Source organism: Salvelinus namaycush, chromosome 33 (genome assembly GCF_016432855.1).
Source record: "Salvelinus namaycush isolate Seneca chromosome 33, SaNama_1.0, whole genome shotgun sequence".
Taxonomy (NCBI): Eukaryota; Metazoa; Chordata; class Actinopteri; order Salmoniformes; family Salmonidae; genus Salvelinus; species Salvelinus namaycush.
Window position 1 is genome coordinate 27,822,459 of NC_052339.1, and position 22,397 is coordinate 27,844,855.

Here is a 22,397-nt window from a genome sequence, read left to right on the forward strand (position 1 = left end):
AGGGTTAGGGCTACTGGCTGGCTGCTGTATGGCTGACCAGTAGGGTTAGGGCTACTGGCTGGCTGCTGTATGGCTGACCAGTAGGGTTAGGGCTACTGGCTGGCTGCTGTATGGCTGACCAGTAGGGTTAGGGCTACTGGCTTGCTGCTGTGTGTTTGACCAGTAGGGTTAGGGGTTAGGGTTAGGGCTACTGGCTGGCTGCTGTATGGCTGACCAGTAGGGTTAGGGCTACTGGCTGCTGTATGGCTGACCAGTAGGGTTAGGGCTACTGGCTGGCTGCTGTATGGCTGACCAGTAGGGTTAGGGCTACTGGCTGGCTGCTGTATGGCTGACCAGTAGGGTTGGGGGTTAGGGTTAGGGCTACTGGCTGGCTGCTGTGTGGCTGACCAGTAGGGTTAGGGGTTAGGGTTAGGGCTACTGGCTGGCTGCTGTATGGCTGACCAGTAGGGTTAGGGCTACTGGCTGGCTGCTGTATGGCTGACCAGTAGGGTTAGGGGTTAGGGTTAGGGCTACTTGCTGGCTGCTGTATGGCTGACCAGTAGGGTTAGGGCTACTGGCTGGCTGCTGTATGGCTGAACAGTAGGGTTAGGGCTACTGGCTGGCTGCTGTATGGCTGACCAGTAGGGTTAGGGGTTAGGGTTAGGGCTACTGGCTGGCTGCTGTTTGGCTGACCAGTAGGGTTAGGGGTTAGGGTTAGGGCTACTGGCTGGCTGCTGTATGGCTGACCAGTAGGGTTAGGGCTACTGGCTGGCTGCTGTATGGCTGACCAGTAGGGTTAGGGCTACTGGCTGGCTGCTGTATGGCTGACCAGTAGGGTTAGGGGTTAGGGTTAGGGCTACTGGATGGCTGCTGTGTGGCTGTCCAGTAGGGTTAGGGCTACTGCCTGGCTGCTGTATGGCTGACCAGTAGGGTTAGGGCTACTGGCTGGCTGCTGTATGGCTGACCAGTAGGGTTAGGGCTACTGGCTGGCTGCTGTATGGCTGACCATTAGGGTTAAGGTTAGGGCTACTGGCTGGCTGCTGTATGGCTGACCAGTAGGGTTAGGGCTACTGGCTGCTGTATGGCTGACCATTAGGGTTAAGGTTAAGGCTACTGGCTGGCTGCTGTATGGCTGACCAGTAGGGTTAGGGCTACTGGCTGGCTGCTGTATGGCTGACCAGTAGGGTTAAGGTTAGGGCTACTGGCTGGCAGCTGTATGGCTGACCATTAGGGTTAAGGTTAGGGCTACTGGCTGGCTGCTGTATGGCTGACCATTAGGGTTAAGGTTAGGGCTACTGGCTGGCTGCTGTATGGCTGACCAGTAGGGTTAAGGTTAGGGCTACTGGCTGGCTGCTGTGTGGCTGTCCAGTAGGGTTAGGGCTACTGGCTGGCTGCTGTATGGCTGACCAGTAGGGTTAAGGTTAGGGCTACTGGCTGGCTGCTGTATGGCTGACCAGTAGGGTTAAGGTTACTGCTACTGGCTGGCTGCTGTAGTATGGGTATTGCCTGAGATCTTATTAAATAGGTACAGTGCTGAAGCCACTTACAACAACATCACATGAGGGAGTTGTGATCGGGGTTGTCCTTGGACATTATAAGGTGCGGATCTCCGAGTAATAGTCATATTAAACATTTTTTAAAGATGCACCTGTCACGATCGTCGTCAGGGAAATGACCGGACCAAGGTGCAGCATGGTGAGCGTACATTTCTTTTATTGGTAAATGTCGCCAACATAACAAAGAACAAGGAAACGACCGTGAAGCTTACTTCGGCTATAATGCCACTAACAAAGACAACTACCCACAAATACCAAAAGGAAAAAAGGCTGCCTAAGTATGATTCCCAATCAGAGAAAACGATTGAGAACCATACCCGGCCAAAACATAGAAACAAAGAACATAGAGTTTTCCCACCCGAGTCACACCCTGACCAACCAAACATAGAGAATAGAAAGATCTCTACGGTCAGGGCGTGACCCCTTCGATAGCCACAGTCACTCTTTATAAAGATGATCTTCCACCCAAACCCTTTGTGTTTTGGATAATTTAGTTTATCAAACCTAACAAAATTATCCCGCTATGCCCTTTGATGAACCATCAAACAGGCAAAGCATCAATAGAGGACTAACATCGCCTCTGACACTCGTTGGATGTAGCAGGGCGTGCAAACCATTACAGACTACAAAGGAAAGCACAGCCTAGAGCTGCCCAGTGACAGGAGCCTACCAAACGAGCTAAACTACTTATATGCTCGCTTCGAGGCAAATAACACGAAACATGTATCAGAGCACCAGCTGTTCCGGAAGACTGTGTGATCACGCTCTCCGTAGCCGATGTGAGTAAGACCTTTAAACAGGTCAACATTCACAAGGCCGCGGTGCCAGACGGATTACCAGGACGTGTGCTGCGAGCATGCGCTGACCAACTGGCAGGTGTCTTCACTGATATTTTCAACCTCTCCCTGTCCGAGTCTGTAGTACCAACATGTTTTAAGCAGACCACCATAGTCCCTGTGCCCAAGAGCACAAAGGCAACCTGTCTAAATGACTACTGACCCGTAGCACTCACGTCTGTAGCCATGAAGTGCTTTGAAAGGCTGGTCATGGCTCACCTCAACACCATTATCCCAGAAACCCGAGACCCACTCCCATTTACATAACGCCCTAACAGATCCACAGATGATGCAATCTCTTTTGCACTCCACACTGCCCTTTCCCACCTGGACAAAAGGAACACCAATGTGAGAATGCTATTCATTGACTACAGCTCAGCGTTCAACACCATGGTGCCCTCAAAGCTCATCAATAAGCTATTAACCCTAGAACTAAACACCTCCCTCTGCAACTGGATGCTAGACTTCCTGACGGGCCGCCCCCAGGTGGTAAGGGTAGGTAACAACACATCTGCCATGCTGAGGGGCCCCTCAACTCAGGATCCCCTCAGGCGTACGTGCTCAGTCCCCTTCTGTACTCCCTGTTCACTCATGACTGCATAGCCAGGCACAACTCCAACACCATCATTAAGTTTGCCGAAGAGACAACAGTGGTAGGTCTGATCACCGCCAACGACGAGACAGCCTATAGGGAGGAGGTCAGAGACCTGGCCGTGTGGTGCCAGGACAACAACCTCTCCCTCAATGTGATCAAGACTAAGGAGATGATTGTGGACTACAGGAAAAGGAGGACCGAGTACGCCCCCATTCTCATTGACAGGGCTGCATTGGAGCAGGTTGAGAGCTTCAAGTTCTTTGGTGTCCACATCATCAACAAACTAACATGGTCCAAGCACACCAAGACAGTCGTGAAGTGGGCAAGACAAAACCCATTCCCCCACAGGAGACTGAAAAGATTTGGCACGGGTCCTTAGATCCTCAAAAGGTTTTACAGCTGCACCATCGAGAGCATCCTGCCTGGTTGCATCACTGCCTGGTATGGCAACTACTCGGCCTCCGACCGCAAAGCACTACAAAGGGTAGTGTGAACGGTCCCCAAGCCATAAGACTCCTGAACATCTAATCAATTGGCTACCCAGACTATTTGCATTCCCTCCCCCCCTCTTTAGGGGGCTAAATCAGGGTCACACAGAGTGTTTCTGGGTAGTAATCTACTTTTGAAACAGAAGTATACACCGATGTCTTATACCGATCTTTATAGACTTGTATCCATAACAAGGCTTAGTAGGCCCTGTTGTCCCAAAACTTCCTAAATGACACCTTTTTAAAACGCTTTATTTGTATATTTTATCTTTATTCTTATCAAATAGTTTGTGTAGACAGTACGTTTTCATGAGTCCCTGAATAGTAAGAAAATGTGTTTAAATAAAGTATGTTTATAGCATAATTATAAGACTGTCTAACAGGTGGCCCTGTCTCATCATTTCACAAGCTGACAGCCTTCCAGAGTCAGAGCCATAAAAGACGCAAGCTCACTAAACTACCCCTCCCCCTCTGCAACAGCCATCAGCCCAGAAGCATTGCTTTGGCAATGTTAACATATGTTTCCCATTCCAATAAAGCCCTTGAATTGAAAAAAAATAAGGATCTCATTTCCACTGAACTGACCAATCAGCAGTGAGGAGGCTTGTCACTCTGTGATGCCTTGAACACCTCAACCAATCCATCTAGAGGGGAGGGGTCAATGCACAGGTCAGGCAAATATAACAAATATATATACAGTACTAGTCAAAGTTTGGACACACCTACTCACTAAATGTATTTTTACCATTTTCTACGTTGTAGAATAATAGTGAAGACATCAAAACTATGAAATAACACATATGGAATCATGTAGTAACCAAAAAAGTGTTAAACAAATCAAAATGTATGTTATATTTTAGATTCTTCAAAGTAGCCACCATTTGCCTTGATGACAGTTTAGTCTCCTCAACTTGTCCAATTTCCACATTATTCATTACAAGATTTAGTTGAAGTTTAGGGTTTAGTGAATGATTTGTCCCAAATACAATGCTTTCAGTTTTTGAAATACTTTCTTGCTACCCATTCTGAAACTGATTGCAGCTCTTTGTTGAGTGTTGCAGTGATTTCACTTGCTGTGGTAGCTGACGTGTATATTGTTGAGTCAGCAGCATACATAGAAACACAGGCTTTACTCAGAGCCAATGGCAGTTCATTTGTAAATATTGAAAAAAGTAAGGGGACTAGACAGCTGCCCTGGAGAATGGCTGACTCCACCTGGATTATGTTGGAGAGGCTTCCATTAAAGAACACCCTTTGTGTTCTGTTAGACAGAATGGCTCCTTAGGGGATGACTGCCGTTTTACGGGCTCCTGACCAACTGTGTTATTTAGTTAGATTTTTCACGTTGTTTGTAACTTATTTTGTACATAATTTTGCTGCTACCTGCTCTTATGAACGAAAATAACTTCTGGACATCAGAACAGCGATTACTCACCTCAAACTGGACAAAGACTTTTTCTTTAACGAGTCAGACACGAAGGATATACTGTTTTTTCAGGAACGGGCCCAAATCCCCATCATTTACGTGAAGAAAAGACGGAGAAAAAGGGGGCAGATGTCAGGCTGCCTTCTGAGAATTCGTAGGCGAATGAGTAAACCACCACTACCATCTGTTCTATTAGCCAACGTGCAATCATTGGACAACAAAATGGATGATGAATGATCAAGACTATCCTACCAGCGGGACATTACAAACTGTAATATATTTTGTTTCACTGAGTTGTGGCTGAACGACGACATGGATAATATAGAGCTGGCTGGCTTCTCAGTGCATCGGCAGGACAGAGCAGCTACGTCTGGTAAGACGAGGGGCGGGGGTGTGTGTCTATTTGTCAATAACTGCTGGTGAGCGATGTCTAATATTAAAGAAGTCTCGAGGTATTGCTCGCCTGAGGTAAAGTACCTTATGATAAGCTGTAGACCACACTACCTACCAAGAGAGTTCTCATCTGTATTATTCATTGCCGTCTACTTACCACCACACAAGCAAACAAAAAAAATGCTAATCCAGAAGCAGCGCTCCTAGTGGCCGGGGACTTTAATGCAGGCAAACTTAAATCAGTTTTACCTAATTCCTACCAGCATGTCACATGTGCAACCAGAGGGGAAAAAACTCTAGACCACCTTTACTCCACACACAGAGATGCATACAAAACTCTCCCTCGCCCTCCATTTGGAATATCTCAACATGATTCTATCCTCCTGATACCTGCTTACATGCTAAAACTAAAGCAGGAAGTACCAGTGACTCGCTCAATACAGAAGCGGTCAGATGATGCAGATGCTACGCTACAGGACTGTTTTGGACTGTCTAACGTCATAAACGTGTTATTTAATTATTTACTCTGTTGTATATATCACTTGTGAAATTGGACATGGAATCGAAAGTAGTCGATAGAAGATTCCCCGACTTGTGGGTGCTAGGCTAAATAGCCAAACAAGATACCGAACTTGACTCAATGTGATTACTTTCCTGTAGCTTAGAACGTGACCATTTTCCATTGACTACTGCCTGAATCTTCATTGCGCACGCGCAAATCACAGGAAGTAATGGAATCGCTAGTTGAACATTTTGGTAGACTAGCATCTTCTCTTCGATGGATGGGGCTCGGGACAGGTAGCAGCAGTTACAGAGTGATGGATGGGGCTCAGGACAGCCTGGGGGACAGACCGAGTTAGATCTGCATGTTAAATCAAATCACATCAAATTTTATTTGTCACATGCGCCGAATACAACAAGTGTAGACCTTACCATGGAATGCTTACTAACAAGCCCTTAACCAACAATGCAGTTAAGAAAATAGAGGTAATACATTATTTAAACTCAAGAAGAAAAAAAAATAACATTAACGAAGCTATATATAGGGGGTACAGGTTAGTAATGAGGCTATATACAGGGGGTGCCGTTACCGAGTCAATGTGCGGGGGTACAGGTTAGTAATGAGGCTATATACAGGGGGTGCCGTTACCGAGTCAATGTGCGGGGGTACAGGTTAGTAATGAGGCTATATACAGGGGGTGCCGTTACCGAGTCAATGTGCGGGGGTACAGGTTAGTAATGAGGCTATATACAGGGGGTGCCGTTACCGAGTCAATGTGCGGGGGTACAGGTTAGTAATGAGGCTATATACAGGGGGTGCCGTTACCGAGTCAATGTGCGGGGGTACAGGTTAGTAATGAGGCTATATACAGGGGGTGCCGTTACCGAGTCAATGTGCGGGGGTACAGGTTAGTAATGAGGCTATATATAGGGGGTGCCGTTACCGAGTCAATGTGCGGGGGTACAGGTTAGTAATGAGGCTATATACAGGGGGTGCCGTTACCGAGTCAATGTGCGGGGGTACAGGTTAGTCGAGGTCATTTGTAAAGTGACTCAATGTAAATCGTCCGGGTGTCTTATTGATTAATTGTTCAGCAGGCTTATGGCTTGGGGGTAGAAGCTGTTAAGAAACCTTATGGACCTAGACTTTGCTCTCCGGTTCCACTTGTCGTGCGGTACCCTTTAGCTCAGTGCAAATGTTGCCTGTAATACATGGCTTCTGGTTGGGGTATGTACGTACAGTCACTGTGGGGACAATGTCCTTGATGCACATATTGATAAAGCCAGTGGCTGATGTGGTGTAATCCTCAATGCCATTGGAAGAATCCCAGAACATGTTCCAGTGTGTCATAGCAAAAACAATCCTTTAGTTTAGCATCTGCTTCATCTGACCACTTTTTTTATATACCGAGTCACTGGTGCTTCCTGCTTTATTTTTTGCTTGTAAGCAGGAATCAGGAAGATAGAGTTAAGGTCAGATTTTCCAAATGGAGGGCGAGGGAGAGCTTTGTACGTGTCTCTGTGTGTGGAGTACAAGTGATCTATAATTTTTTTTCCCTCCGGTTGCGCATTTAACATGTTGATAGAAATTTGGTAGAACTGATTTAAGTTTCCCTGCATTAAAGTCTCCGGCCACTAGGAGCGCCACTTCTGGATAAGCGGTTTCCTGTTTGCTTATTTCCTTATACAGCTGACTCAATGCGGTCTTACTGCCATTGTCCGTCTGTGGTGGTAAATAAACAATCACAAAAAAAATAGATACATAAACTCTCTTCGAAAATAGTGTGGTCTACAGCTTATCATGAGATACTCTACTTCAGGCGAGCAAAATCTAGACACTTCCTTAGATTTCGTGAACCAGCTGTTGTTGTCTGTTGCACAGACCGCCCCCCTTATTACCAGAGTGTGCTGTTCTATCTATGCCAGTGTAGTGTTTATCCCGCTAGCTGAATATCCATGTCATCATTCAGCCACTCTTCCGTGAAACATAAGATGTTACAGTTTTTGATGTCCTGTTGGTAGTGTCCCGTCCCCATTTTATTGTCCAATGATTGCACGTTGGGGAGTAATATTGATGGTAACGCCAGCTTTCCCACTTGCCTTCTTCGGATCCTTACGAGGCACCCCGTCCTGTGTCCTCTATACCTGCGTCTCTTTCTCTTGCCAGTGACGGGGATGTCGGCCTTGTCGGGTTTTTGAAGTACATCCTGTGCGTCCTGCTTGTTGAAGAAAACATCTTTGTCTAATCCGAGGTGAGTGATCGCTGTCTGTCTAATCCGAGGTGAGTGATCGCTGTCTGTCTAATCCGAGGTGAGTGATCGCTGTCCTGATATGCAGAAGCTCTTTTTTTGCAGTAAGATACTGTTGCAGAAACATTATGTACAACATATTTTACAAATAACGTGAAACCCCCCCCCCCCCCCCATAATAGCACAATTTGTTAGACGCCCGTAAAACTGTTGCCATTTCTTCCCGCGCCATTTCGCCATTTTGCACTGATATCAAACTGATGGTTGACTGGTTATGAGAATTGATGTATCTGGCGTGTTAATATGATTTGTGTTGGTGTTCGTGTGCTGTCTATATGTAGCCTGTGTGCGTGCACATACAAATGTGTGTGTGTGTGTGTGTGTGTGTGTGTGTGTGTGTGTGTGTGTGTGTGTGTGTGTGTGTGTGTGTGTGTGTGTGTGTGTGTGTGTGTGTGTGTGTGTGTGCATGCTTCTCAGGCTAAATGATTTCCTAAATACCTTTGATTGTGATGTTTGCTGAAACAAGTGCTTCAGCGTGAAGAATGTTGCATGTTTACATCTAGATTTCTAGTTGCTAGGAGTGGCCGCCAGTTGAATAGATAAGATGAGTTTAGGAGGAGCTGGGGCCTATTTCCCAAACTCGGTCCTACAGATTCCAAGGGTTGAACGTTTTGGTTTTTGCCTTACACAGCTGATTCAAATAATCAAAGCTTGATGATTAGTTTATTATTTGAATGAGCTGTGTAGTGCCAGATATGCACCCCTTGGGGTCCCCAGGTCCGAGTTTGGGAAACGCTGCCAAATAGGGTATAAAACAAGTCAGAAAATGTCTGAAAATTCTCTCTCCTCTCTCTCCTCCCCCTCCCTCTCTCTCCCCCTCCCTCTCTTTCTCCCCCCTCTCTGTCTCCCCACTCCCTCTCTCTCTCCCCCCTCTCTGTCGCTCTCTCGCCTCTATATCTCTGGCTCTCTGTCTCCCCCCTCCCTCTCTTTCTCCCCCCTCTCTGTCTCCTCCCTCAATCTCTCTTTCTCCTCTTTCCCCCCTCTATCCAGTTATGATCTGATCTTTGCCGGGGGACCTGAGGAAATCCTCAGGAAGTTCCAGGAGGCCAATCACAAGGTTCTGTTTGCTGCCGAAGGTCTGATCTGGCCTGATAAACGCCTACAGGAGAAATACCCCTCTGTCCGCAGCGGCAAGCGCTTCCTCAACTCAGGAGGTGGGTTCAGAACGTTGTCACACTGCTGGGGCATCATGGGAGATGATGTTTACTGATTGGATACTGATTGGATAACACACACACACACACACACACACACACACACACACACACACACACACACACACACACACACACACACACACCTGTCTATGTTCTTAGCAGGTTTATGTTGGACTTATGATGCAGGGGTAAAGTGTTAGCTTTGGTTCTAGCTAGGGTCAAGTTCTGGTCTGGTTATCTGTCTCTCTCTGGGGGAAATTGTCATTAGAGTAGCATTTAATTTAAACCCAGATAACTCAATGGTAATTATTTTACCCCAGAGAGCATTCCTTTACACCAGAGAACATTCCTTTACACCAGAGAACATTCCTTTACACCAGAGAACATTCCTTTACACCAGAGAACATTCCTTTACACCAGAGGACATTCCTTTACACCAGCGAACATTCCTTTACACCAGAGAACATTCCTTTACACCAGAGAACATTCCTTTACACCAGAGAACATTCCTTTACACCAGAGAACATTCCTTTACACCAGAGAACATTCCTTTACACCAGAGGACATTCCTTTACACCAGCGAACATTCCTTTACACCAGAGAACATTCCTTTACACCAGCGGACTTTCCTCTACACCAGCGAACATTCCTCTACACCAGAGAACATTCCTTTACACCAGAGAACATTCCTTTACACCAGAGAACATTCCTTTACACCAGCAGACTTTCCTCTACACCAGCGAACATTCCTTTACACCAGAGAACATTCCTTTACACCAGCAAACATTCCTCTACACCAGCGAACATTCCTCTACACCAGAGAACATTCCAGAGTTTAGAGGAACCCAGAGAACTCAGTATATATATTTTGTATTTTATGTTATGTTTTTATATACAATACCAATACAATATACAATACCAGTCAAAACTTTAGACAAACCTACTCATTCAAGGTTTTTTCTTTATTTTACTATTTTCTACATTGTAGTATAATAATGAAAACATCAACAGTATGAAATAACACATATGGAATCATGTAGTAACCAAAAAAGTGTTAAACAAATCCAAATATATTTTAGATTTTAGATTCTTCAAAGTAGCCACACTTTGCCCTGATAACAGCTTTGCACACTCTTGGCATTCTCTCAACCAGCTTCACCTGGAATGCTTTTCTAACAGTCTTGAAGGAGTGCCCAAATATGCTGATATGGATGCTTTTCCTTCACTCTGTGGTCCAACTCATCCCAACACATCTCAATTGGGTTGAGGTCGAGTGATTGTGGAGGCCAGGTCATCTGATACAGCACTCCATCACTCTCCTTGGTCAAATAGAACTTACACAGCCTGGAGGTGTGTTTTTGGGTCATTGTCCTGTTGAAAGAAAAATGATTGTCCTACTAAGCGCAAACCAGATGGGATGGCGTATATTGCTGCATAGTTCTGTCGTAGCCATGCTGGTTAAGTGTGTCTTGAATTCTAAATAAATCACCGACAGTGTCACCAGCAAAGCACCCCCACACCTCCTCCTGTCAACAGTGGGATCTTATATAGACAGGTGTGTGCCTTTCCAAATCATTTCCAATCAATTGAATTTACCACAGGTGGACTCAAATCAAGTTGTAGGAACATCTCAAGGATGATCAATGGAACCAGGATGCATCTGAGCTCAAGTTTGAGTCTCATAGCAAAGGGTCTGAATACTTATGTAAATAAGTTGAGGAATATACATTTGGTAAATTTTAATAAAAACGGTTTTCGGTGTGTTATGGGTTAATGTGTGTAGATTGCTGAGTTTTTAAATTGTTTATTGAATTAATATATTTCAGAAAAAAGCTGTGACCTAACAATATGTGGAAAAAGTCAAGTGGTCTTAATTCTTTCCGAATGCCCTGTATATACATACAGAGGTGCTAAAATGCAATTAGCTAAATGATCCTTGGTATGACCTTCTTAAAACAATTCCATATGTTAGTTTGGTAGAGACCCAGCAGGGCCCCTAAACAAGATGGAGAACAAGCTATGAAGGAAAAATACTGGACTTTTGTGGCGATATTGTCAAAAATAATATTTCAATATAGCATCAAAAATAATTTTTCGATATATCATCAAATATAATATTTCAACATAGCATCCAAAATAATATTTCAATATAGCATCCAAAATAATATTTCAATATAGCATCAAAAATAATATTTCAATATATCATCAAATATAATATGTCAATATAGCATCCAAAATAATATTTCAACATAGCATCAAAAATAATATCCCGATATGTAACTTTATCATTTTTTCCCCCCTCATCACTAATGATTAAATAAATAGCAGATTCTGCAAAATTTAAATTAATTCATCATCTTTTTTGATGTATCCTCTCTTTTTCCCGGCTATACAACCTTGAACACGCCAGATCTCGTTTGATTCATAGATGAGACACCGCATTGACAGTAGGCTAACTTCCAGAGCCAGACAAGGCCCAAGGCCCAGGCCCATATGCCCAAGGCCCTCACACAGTCTGCTAGGAATAGCAATTTCTGTAAATATTATGTCGGGCTGGATCGAACCCTATAAAAAAACACAACAGACAGACATATAGACATGATGCAGAGGTTCCAAGGTAGAATTTGAAGTATACAAAGCTCTCACTAATCACGCTTTCATCACTCTTTTTTATGACGTTAATATTTTCCCCGTTGAACCACCCCTCTGTATGACATCACCAGTCTACGTCTCTATATATAGTGACTTTTACTGGAAGTAATTTCTCCCCTCTGTCTCCGAGCAGCGTTTCCCCTGCATGTCATTCCATTCTGGGTGTGTAATAGCTGTTCTCCAGCGTGAGTTTACTCTTTCTCTTTTTTTCTAATTTAATGAAACCCCTCCAAAAAATTATTGACATAACGACATACCCAACCCTGCAAATTACAGCTGTGGTAAATACGCTAGAGGAAGAGAGAAAAGGACCAGAGGTCACCATGACCAGGGTTGGGTAGGTTACTTTACAGCTGTAGTAAATACACTAGAGGAAGAGAGAAAAGGACCAGAGGTCACCATGACCAGGGTTGGGTAGGTTACTTTACAGCTGTAGTAAATACACTAGAGGAAGAGAGAAAAGGACCAGAGGTCACCATGACCAGGGTTGGGTAGGTTACTTTACAGCTGTGGTAAATACACTAGAGGAAGAGAGAAAAGGACCAGAGGTCATCATGACCAGGGTTGGGTAGGTTACTTTACAGCTGTAGTAAATACACTAGAGGAAGAGAGAAAAGGACCAGAGGTCACCATGACCAGGGTTGGGTAGGTTCCTATCTAAATATAATCCCATACTTCCCATCCCTGGTCATGATTATTATTTGAATAGCTATTTTATACTGTATAGCTCAAGGCCTGTTAGTACAGTACCAGTAGCAGTGTATTCCTCTTACAGAACAAGTTGTTCACTGTACGAGGTCGATGTCTATAACCACGTTCACTATTGGGGGGTAATTCCAGTGAAGTTTGCATAAATGGAACGTAATTCCCTTTTTCTCTCAATGAGTATTCTGACCTTGAATTGAAGCATAAGAATATCATGATTTTCACCCTCTATCGATTTGGACTGGAGATAAACGAGATGAGGGTGTGGTGGAGGTGTGTCTACATATACAGTGCAACATATATTCTGACCTTGACTTAGTTCCCTCGTAATTCCACCATCTTTACGCACCTGACGAAATGATAAATAAAATCGAGCAACATGTAGGTTCCAAGTGGAACATCCCCGACTTTTAATGTTTTTCCTGATAGGAATAACATCATTCTCCATGCTTTGTTATTTATACAACTTACTAAAAAAAACTATTGATAAGAGCTGGGTAAATGAGTAATCCGTTTGGATAAGGGGATTGTCAATATAAATACTAATTGTTTTAGATGTATTGTGCCTTATAATCACCGGAGTAGGGCTGCTGCGGTGACCGTATTACCGCCACACTGTCGGTCACGAGTCAGGAAGGCTGGTCAAATTCCACGTTACCGTTTAGTCACGGTAATTAGGCTTCTCCAAGCTCTGATGCTACTGCTGGTCAGATAGTAGCCTACCAAACTTGCTAACTGCCTGGTACCCAGCACTCTACTGTCCACTCTAATCACTCTGACATCAATGCAAATGTAATGGAAAATATAATCAAACACTTCATGAGAGCCCATGTTGCGCAACATTTCTATAGGCTATGCAATAGAGTGAGAAAACAGAGTGATGGCCTCTATTAAAAAGAGGAGGATCCCATCAGCTTTCTATAGGCTAGGCCGACTATACCTCTTTCTCAGCATTCCTAATATTAAGCACATTGCTTATCTTTACAACAGCAGTATAGCCAACCTGGCTGGCATGATAATGAACCACAGGTAAAGTGTCCTCCATTCACTATTAAAGTGCGTAGATGACATGCATTTTTCCCCCTGCGTGATAATGGTCCATTCTAAATCAAAACATATTTCACACATATATTATTTAGTATATGTAAAGACAAGATTACATCAAGAATAGTCTGATGGGTGACAATATTAGTCTATCACTTGTGAATGATATATTATCACTTGTGAATGATATATTATCACTTGTGAAAGATGTCTAGTGTAAAGCAAGAAACAATGCCTTTTTTTTTTACGGCTTTTTCAAATCATAGTGGCACACATCATGTAACCTAGGCCTATATGTTTTGATAAAGTTTGTATCACAACTAAAGTTGCCCGAAAAACTTTTTAAAATTAACCTCTAATTCCTCCCAAACCCGGATCCGGGAGCACCCCCATCAGTAAAAAAGCTGACTAGCATAGCCTAGCATAGCGTCACAAGTAAATACTAGCATCTAAATATCATTAAATCACAAGTCCAAGACACCAGATGAAAGATACACATCTTGTGAATCCAGCCATCATTTCTGATTTTTAAAATGTTTTACAGGGAAGACACAATATGTAAATCTATTAGCTAACCACGTTAGCAAAAGACACCACTTTTTTTACTCCACCAGTTTTTTACTCCATCAGTAGCTATCACAAATTCGACCAAATAAAGATATAAATAGCCACTAACCAAGAAACAACTTCATCAGATGACAGTCTGATAACATATTTATTGTATAGCATATGTTTTGTTAGAAAAATGTGCATATTTCAGGTATAAATCATAGTTTACCATTGCAGCCACCATCACAACTCTCACCAAAGCGACTAGAATAACTACAGAGAGCAACGTGTATTACCTAATTACTCATCATAAAACATTTATTAAAAATACACAGCGTACAGCAAATGAAAGACACAGATCTTGTGAATCCAGCCAATATTTCAGATTTTTTAAGTGTTTTACAGCGAAAACACAATATAGTATTATATTAGCTTACCCCAATAGCAAACCACACAACAGCATTGATTCAAGCCAAAAATAGCGATAACGTATAACCCAGCAAAAGATATTAATTTTTTCACTGACCTGCTCAGAATTCTTCAGATGACAGTCCTATAACATCATATTACACAATGCATATAGAGTTTGTTCGAAAATGTGCATATTTAGCGGCACAAATCGTGGTTATACAATGAGAAAAGTAGCCAAGCTGCCAACAAAATGTCGGGAGAAATCTTGGGAAAGGCACCTATTCTAATCGATAAGTAATCATAAACTTGACTAAAAAATACAGATTGGACAGCAAATGAAAGATAAATTAGTTCTTAATGCAATCGCTGTGTTAGATTTTTAAAATTAACGTTACTGCGCAATACAGCGTGCGCTAAAGCAAGACCGCACCGAAATTCATGGCGGAATTATTATTTGACATTTGTCAACATAAATACGAATTAACAGCATAAAGACTGCTTACTATTTGCTGAGCTTCCATCAGAATCTTGGGCAAGGTGTCCTTTCTCCAGAACAATCGTCTTTTGGTTGAAAGATGTCCTCTTCTGCTGTCGAAATAGCCGCTAACGTTAGCTATGTGCCGGAAAGGTGTCCAACTCCTGATAGCGCGTCACAAAGAAATCCCAGAAAATCGCAATAAACTGATATAAACTGCTATAAGTCGGTTTAAATTAACTACCTTATGATGTCTTTAACAACTATAACGAATAAAAACATGACCGGAGATATAGAACTGCTAAAACGAAAGCTTTGCAGGACGCCATTGTGATGTCCCTCTTGCGCCAGGCGCCCCGTTGAAAAGAACGTACTTCCGTTCCACGGTCTTATATAGGGACCCAGATGGTGCAATCCACTCCATTCAAATTCTCACCGCTTACTGACATCTAGAGGAAGGCGTATGCAGTGCATGTAGCCCCATAGCTTACATGGGGACTTATAAACTGACCCTAGAACAGGGACCTCGATTTCAGAAATCTCACTTCCTGACAGGAAATGTGCTGCAGAATGAGTTCTGTTTCACTCAGAGAAATAATTCAAACGGTTTTAGAAACTAGAGAGTGTTTTCTATCCAATAGTAATAATAATATGCATATTGTACGAGCAAGAATTGAGTACGAGGCAGTTTAATTTGGGAACGAATTTTTACAAAGTCGAAATGGCGCCCCCCTATTGACAAGAAGTTTTAAGCACATTGATCAGCTTTACAGGGGGTGTAGAGCTTAACTGGCATACATAAGCAGAGTGTGAGGTTCAAGTTTTGGGGAAGAAACATTTTCACCATAAAAATGCAGCTTTATAATAAAAGCGATACATGCATAATCGCATTTGCGGTCACTTTTACACTACACGCTATACTACACCCTACACTACACCCTATACTACACCCTATACTACACCCTATACTACACCCTACACTACACCCTACACTACACCCTATACTACACCCTACACTACAATATACCCTATACTACACCCTACACTACACCATATAATACACCCTACAATACACCCTATACTACACCTTACACTACACCCTATAATACACCCTACACTGCACCATTTACTACACCATATACTACACCCTACACTACACCCTATAATGCACCCTATAATACACCCTACACCCTAAAATACACCCTACACTACACCCTATAATACACCCTACAATACACCCTATACTACACCCTATAATACACCCTACACTACACCCTATAATACACCCTACACTACACCCTATAATACACCCTACACTACACCCTATAATACACCTTACACTACACCCTATAACACCAACTAAAGTTGCCCGAAAAACTTTTTAAAATTAAGCACATTGATCGGCTTTACAGGGGGTGTAGAGCCTAACTGGCATACATAAGCAGAGTGTGAGGTTCAAGTTTTGGGGAAGAAACATTTTCACCATAAAAATGCACCTTTATAATAAAAGCGATACATGCATAATCGCATTTGCGGTCACTTTTACACTACACGCTATACTACACCCTACACTACACCCTATACTACACCCTATACTACACCCTACACTACAATACACCCTACACTACACCCTATACTACACCCTATACTACACCCTACACTACACCCTACACTACACCCTATACTACACCCTACACTACAATACACCCTACACTACACCCTATACTACACCCTATACTACACCCTACACTACACCCTATAATATACCCGATACTACACCCTACACTACAATACACCCTACACTACACCCTATACTACACCCTATACTACACCCTACACTACACCCTATACTACACCCTACACTACACTATACACCGCACCATTTACTACACCATACACTGCACCCTGCACTACACCCTGTGCTACACCATGTACTACACCATATACTACACCCTACACTACACCCTGTGCTACACCCTGCACTACACCCTACACTACACCATATACTACATCCTATAATACACCCTACACTACACACTATACTACACCCTACACTACACCCTGTACTACACCATATACTACACCCTACACTACACCATATACTACACCCTGCACTACACCCTACACTACACCATATACTACACCCTACACTACACCCTGTACTACACCCTACACTACACCCTGTACTACACCCTACACTACACCCTGTACTACACCCTACACTACACCCTGTGCTACACCCTACACTACACCCTACACTACACCATATACTACACCCTACACTACACCATATACTACACCCTACACTACACCCTGTACTACACCCTACACTACACCCTACACTACACCCTGTGCTACACCCTACACTACACCCTACACTACACCATATACTACACCCTACACTACACCATATACTACACCCTACACTACACCATATACTACACCCTACACTACACCCTATACACCACCCCATACTACACAATCACCACCCTATATTTACTTTTATAGGATCCAATGTGTTAACTCAATCTGGTTTGAACTCAATCTGGTTTTAACTACATCTGGTTTTAACCCGATCTGGTTTTAACTCCATCTGGTTTTAACTCCATCTGGTTTTAACCCCATCTGGTTTTAACTCCATCTGGTTTTAACTCCATCTGGTTTTAACTCCATCTGGTTTTAACTCCATCTGGTTTGAACTCCATCTGGTTTTAACTCCATCTGATTTTAACCCCATCTGGTTTTAACCCTTAGGCATCATCGGTTACGCCCCGTATGTGAACAAGATTGTGGAGCAGTGGAACCTTCACGAGAATGATGACGATCAACTATTCTACACCAAAATATACCTGGACTCTTTTCAGAGGGTACGTATAGGTCCTGTGTGGCTTAGTTGGTTGGAGTGTGGTGCTAATGGACCCTCTACAGTTATATACTCGTACCCTTTACAGTTATATACCAGGACTCTTTACTGTTATACACCTGTACCCTTTACAGTTATATACCTGTACCCTTTACAGTTATATACATGGATCCTTTACAGTTATATACCTGTACCCTTTACAGTTATATACCTGGACCCTTTACAGTTATATACATGGATCCTTTACAGTTATATACCTGTACCCTTTACAGTTATATACCTGCACCCTTTACAGTTATATACCTGTACCCTTTACAGTTATATACATGGATCCTTTACAGTTATATACCTGGACCCTTTACAGTTATATACCTGGACCCTTTACAGTTATATACATGGATCCTTTACAGTTATATACCTGTACCCTTTACAGTTATATACCTGGACCCTTTACAGTTATATACATGGATCCTTTACAGTTATATACCTGTACCCTTTACAGTTATATACCTGCACCCTTTACAGTTATATACCTGCACCCTTTACAGTTATATACATGGATCCTTTACAGTTATATACCTGGACCCTTTACAGTTATATACCTGGACCCTTTACAGTTATATACCAGGACTCTTTACTGTTATATACCAGGACTCTTTACTGTTATATACCTATATCCTTTACAGTTATATACCTGTACCCTTTACAGTTATATACCTGTACCCTTTACAGTTATATACCTGTACCCTTTACAGTTATATACCTGTACCATTTACAGTTATATACCTGTACCCTTTACAGTTATATACCTGGACCCTTTACAGTTATATACCTGGACACTTTACAGTTATATACCTGGACCCTTTACAGTTATATACCTAGACCCTTTACAGTTATATACCTGGACCCTTTACAGTTATATACTCGGACCCTTTACAGTTATATACCAGGACTCTTTACTGTTATATACTTGTACCCTTTACAGTTATATACCTGTACCCTTTACAGTTATATACATGGATCCTTTACAGTTATATACCTGTACCCTTTACAGTTATATACCTGTACCCTTTACAGTTATATACCTGGACACTTTACAGTTATATACCTGGACCCTTTACAGTTATATACCTAGACCCTTTACAGTTATATACCTGGACCCTTTACAGTTATATACCCGTACCCTTTACAGTTATATACCTGGACCCTTTACAGTTATATACCTGGACCCTTTACAGAGGGTAGGTTATATAAGGTACTCTTGTCATTTGTCTGTTCTGTTTTCTCTGTGTTTTCAGGAGACTTTGAACATTGGTTTGGACCACAAGTCTCAGATTTTCCAGAATTTAAATGGAGCAATTGGTGAGTTACCACAGAGGAAGTCCTTATTACTGTAAACTATACGGTTTCCATTCCACAGAAGAAGGCCTTATTACTGTAAACTATACGGTTTCCATTCCACAGAAGAAGCCCTTATTACTGTAAACTCTCAGGTTTCCATTCCACAGAAGAAGTCCTTATTACTGTAAACTATACGGTTTCCATTCCACAGAAGAAGGCCTTATTACTGTAAACTCTCAGGTTTCCATTCCACAGAAGAAGTCCTTATTACTGTAAACTCTCAGGTTTCCATTCCACAGAAGAGGTCCTTATTACTGTAAACTCTCAGGTTTCCATTTCACAGAAGAAGTCCTTATTACTGTAAACTCTCAGGTTTCCATTCCACAGAAGAAGCCCTTATTACTGTAAACTCTCAGGTTTCCATTCCACAGAAGAAGCCCTTATTACTGTAAACTCTCAGGTTTCCATTCCACAGAAGAAGTCCTTATTACTGTAAACTCTCAGGTTTCCATTTCACAGAAGAAGTCCTTATTACTGTAAACTCTCAGGTTTCCATTTCACAGAAGAAGCCCTTATTACTGAAATCTCTCAGGTTTCCATTCCACAGAAGAAGGCCTTTTTACTGAAATCTCTCAGGTTAACATTTCTGAAATCTCTATTTGTCTTATATTAACCCCTTAAGGTCGATGTCATCAGGAGTTTGAGTAATATGTTAAGTAAAAAAATATATATATAATTAAGTTGATGTCCAAGCCCCAGCGGAAATCCAATTTAGCATAATAAAAATATCCCCATAGAAATCTGTCAGTTGAAGCGAGAGATGTCCACCGTATCCGCCTGTCGCACTTCCTGCGGTGAAAGGTGACAGAGCTTAAAGCGGTGTTTGTCAGACATCCCGAAAAATCGGTCTTCTTACAAAATCGTCTTTAGCATCTGAACGGTTTGGCCTACAAAACTATGACCCATCTGTGGAAAGACGAGACAATCACAAAACACGATGGTGTTCTCCGTTTTGCTCTACGACCTCCACACGTGTCAGTACAGCAGATCTGCCTGTAAAGTGACCAACAGTTTTGGGCTACACACCCATCCCGGCAAAAGGGTGAGACTCTCACAAACATGAATATGTCGGTTGTTTTGCTGTAGGACTCTCACAAGACTCGTCTGAAGGTCCCAGTTGAATTATACAGTGCATTCGAAAAAGTATTCAGACCGCTATTCTAAAATTGATTCAATGTTTATTTTTTCATTACACCCTTCATTACACCCTCATCAATCTACACACAAAACCTCATAATGACAAAGCAAAACAGGTTTTTAGAAATGTTTGCAAATGTATAAAATAAAAAAACTTAAATATTACATTTACATAAGTATTCAGACCCTTTACTCAGTACTTTGTTGAAGCACCTTTGGCAGCGATTACAGCCTCGAGTCTTCTTGGGTATGACGCTACAAGCTTGGCACACCTGTATTTGGGGAGTTTGTCCCATTCTTCTCTGCAGATCCTCTCAAGCTCTGTCAGGTTGGATGGGGAGCGTTGCTGCACAGCTATTTTCAGGTCTCTCCAGAGATGTTAGATCGGGTTCAAGACTGGGCTCTGACTGGGCCACTCAAGGACATTCAGAGACTCGTCCCGAAGCCACTCCTGCGTTGTTTTGGCTGTGTGGTTAGGGTCGTTGTCCTGTTGGAAGGTGAAACTTAACCCCAGTCTGAGGTCCTGAGCGCTCTGGAGCAGGTTTTTATCAAGGATCTCACTTTGCTCCATTCATCTTTCCCTCGATCCTGACTAGTCTCCCACCCCCTGCCGCTGAAAAACATCCCCACAGCATGATTCTGCCATCACTATGCATCACCGTAGAGATGGTGCCAGGTTTCCTCCAGACGTGACGCTTAGCATTCAGGCCAAAGAGTTCAATCTTGGTTTCATCAGAACAGAGAATCTTGTTTCTCATGGTCTGAGAGTCCTTTAGGTGCCTTTTGGCAACTCCAAGCAAGCTGTCATTTTACTGAAGAGTGGCTTTAAAGGCCTGATTGGTGGAGTGCAGCAGAGATGGTTGTCCTTCTGGAAGGTTCTCCCATCTCCACAGAGGAACTCTGGCGCTCTGTCAGAGTGACCATCGGGTTCTTTACCAAGGCCTCCCTGACCAAGACCCTTCTCCACCGATTGCTCAGTTTGGTCGGGTGGCCAGCTCTAGGAAGAGTCTTGGTGGGACCAAACATCTTCCATTTAAGAATGATGGAAGCCACTGTGTTCTTGGGGACCTTCAATGGTGCAGAAAGATCTACCCTTCCCCAGATCTGTGCCTCGACACAATCCTGTCTCAAAGCACTACGGACAATTCCTTCGACCTCATGGCTTGGTTTTTGTTCTGACATGCACTGTCAACTGTGAGACCTTATATAGACAGGTGTGTGCCTTTCCAAATCATGTCCAATCAATTGACTTCACCACAGGTGGACTCCAATTAAGTTGTAGAAACATCTCAAGGATGATCAATGGAAACAGGATGCACCTGAGCTCAATATCGAGTCTAATGGCACAGGGTCTGAATACTTATGTAAATAAGGTATTTCAGTTTTTTTTTATATATAAATATTAGCAAAAATGAAGAAAACAAATGTTTTTGCTTCGTTATTATGGGGTATTGTGTGTAGATTGATGAGGAAAACATGTAATTGAATACATTTCAGAATAAAGCTGTAACAGTGAAGGGGTCTGAGTACTTTACGAATGCCCTGTGTATGGAGACGGTTGTAACATGTTATTTTTATGTTTAAGGGGTAGATCAGCTCATATATTGAAGATAGATAGTAGTTTCCATCACTGTAATTGTCTGCGGCATTTCTATCCCTCATATTGTTTTTGTATATATGTATATATACACTGCTCAAAAAAATAAAGGGAACACTTAAACAACACAATGTAACTCCAAGTCAATCATACTTCTGTGAAATCAAACTGTCCACTTAGGAAGCAACACTGATTGACAATAAATTTCACATGCTGTTGTGCAAATGGAATAGACTAAAGGTGGAAATTATAGGCAATTAGCAAGACACCCCCAATAAAGGAATGGTTCTGCAGGTGGTGACCACAGACCACTTCTCAGTTCC

At 42.6% G+C, this 22,397-nt stretch overlaps 1 protein-coding gene across 1 annotated transcript in view; it reads left to right on the forward strand.

The window, feature by feature from the left end:
- The first annotated feature begins 6,051 nt into the window (after window positions 1-6,051).
- The window catches only part of LOC120027895 (procollagen-lysine,2-oxoglutarate 5-dioxygenase 2-like), a 96,952-nt gene continuing 80,606 nt past the window's right edge, over window positions 6,052-22,397 (forward strand). Inside the window, exons 1-4 of the mRNA XM_038972991.1 lie at window positions 6,052-6,071; window positions 9,074-9,237; window positions 17,831-17,943; window positions 19,238-19,301. Of these exons, the coding sequence (XP_038828919.1) occupies window positions 6,052-6,071; window positions 9,074-9,237; window positions 17,831-17,943; window positions 19,238-19,301 (361 nt within the window). The remainder of the gene's footprint in view (window positions 6,072-9,073; window positions 9,238-17,830; window positions 17,944-19,237; window positions 19,302-22,397) is intronic.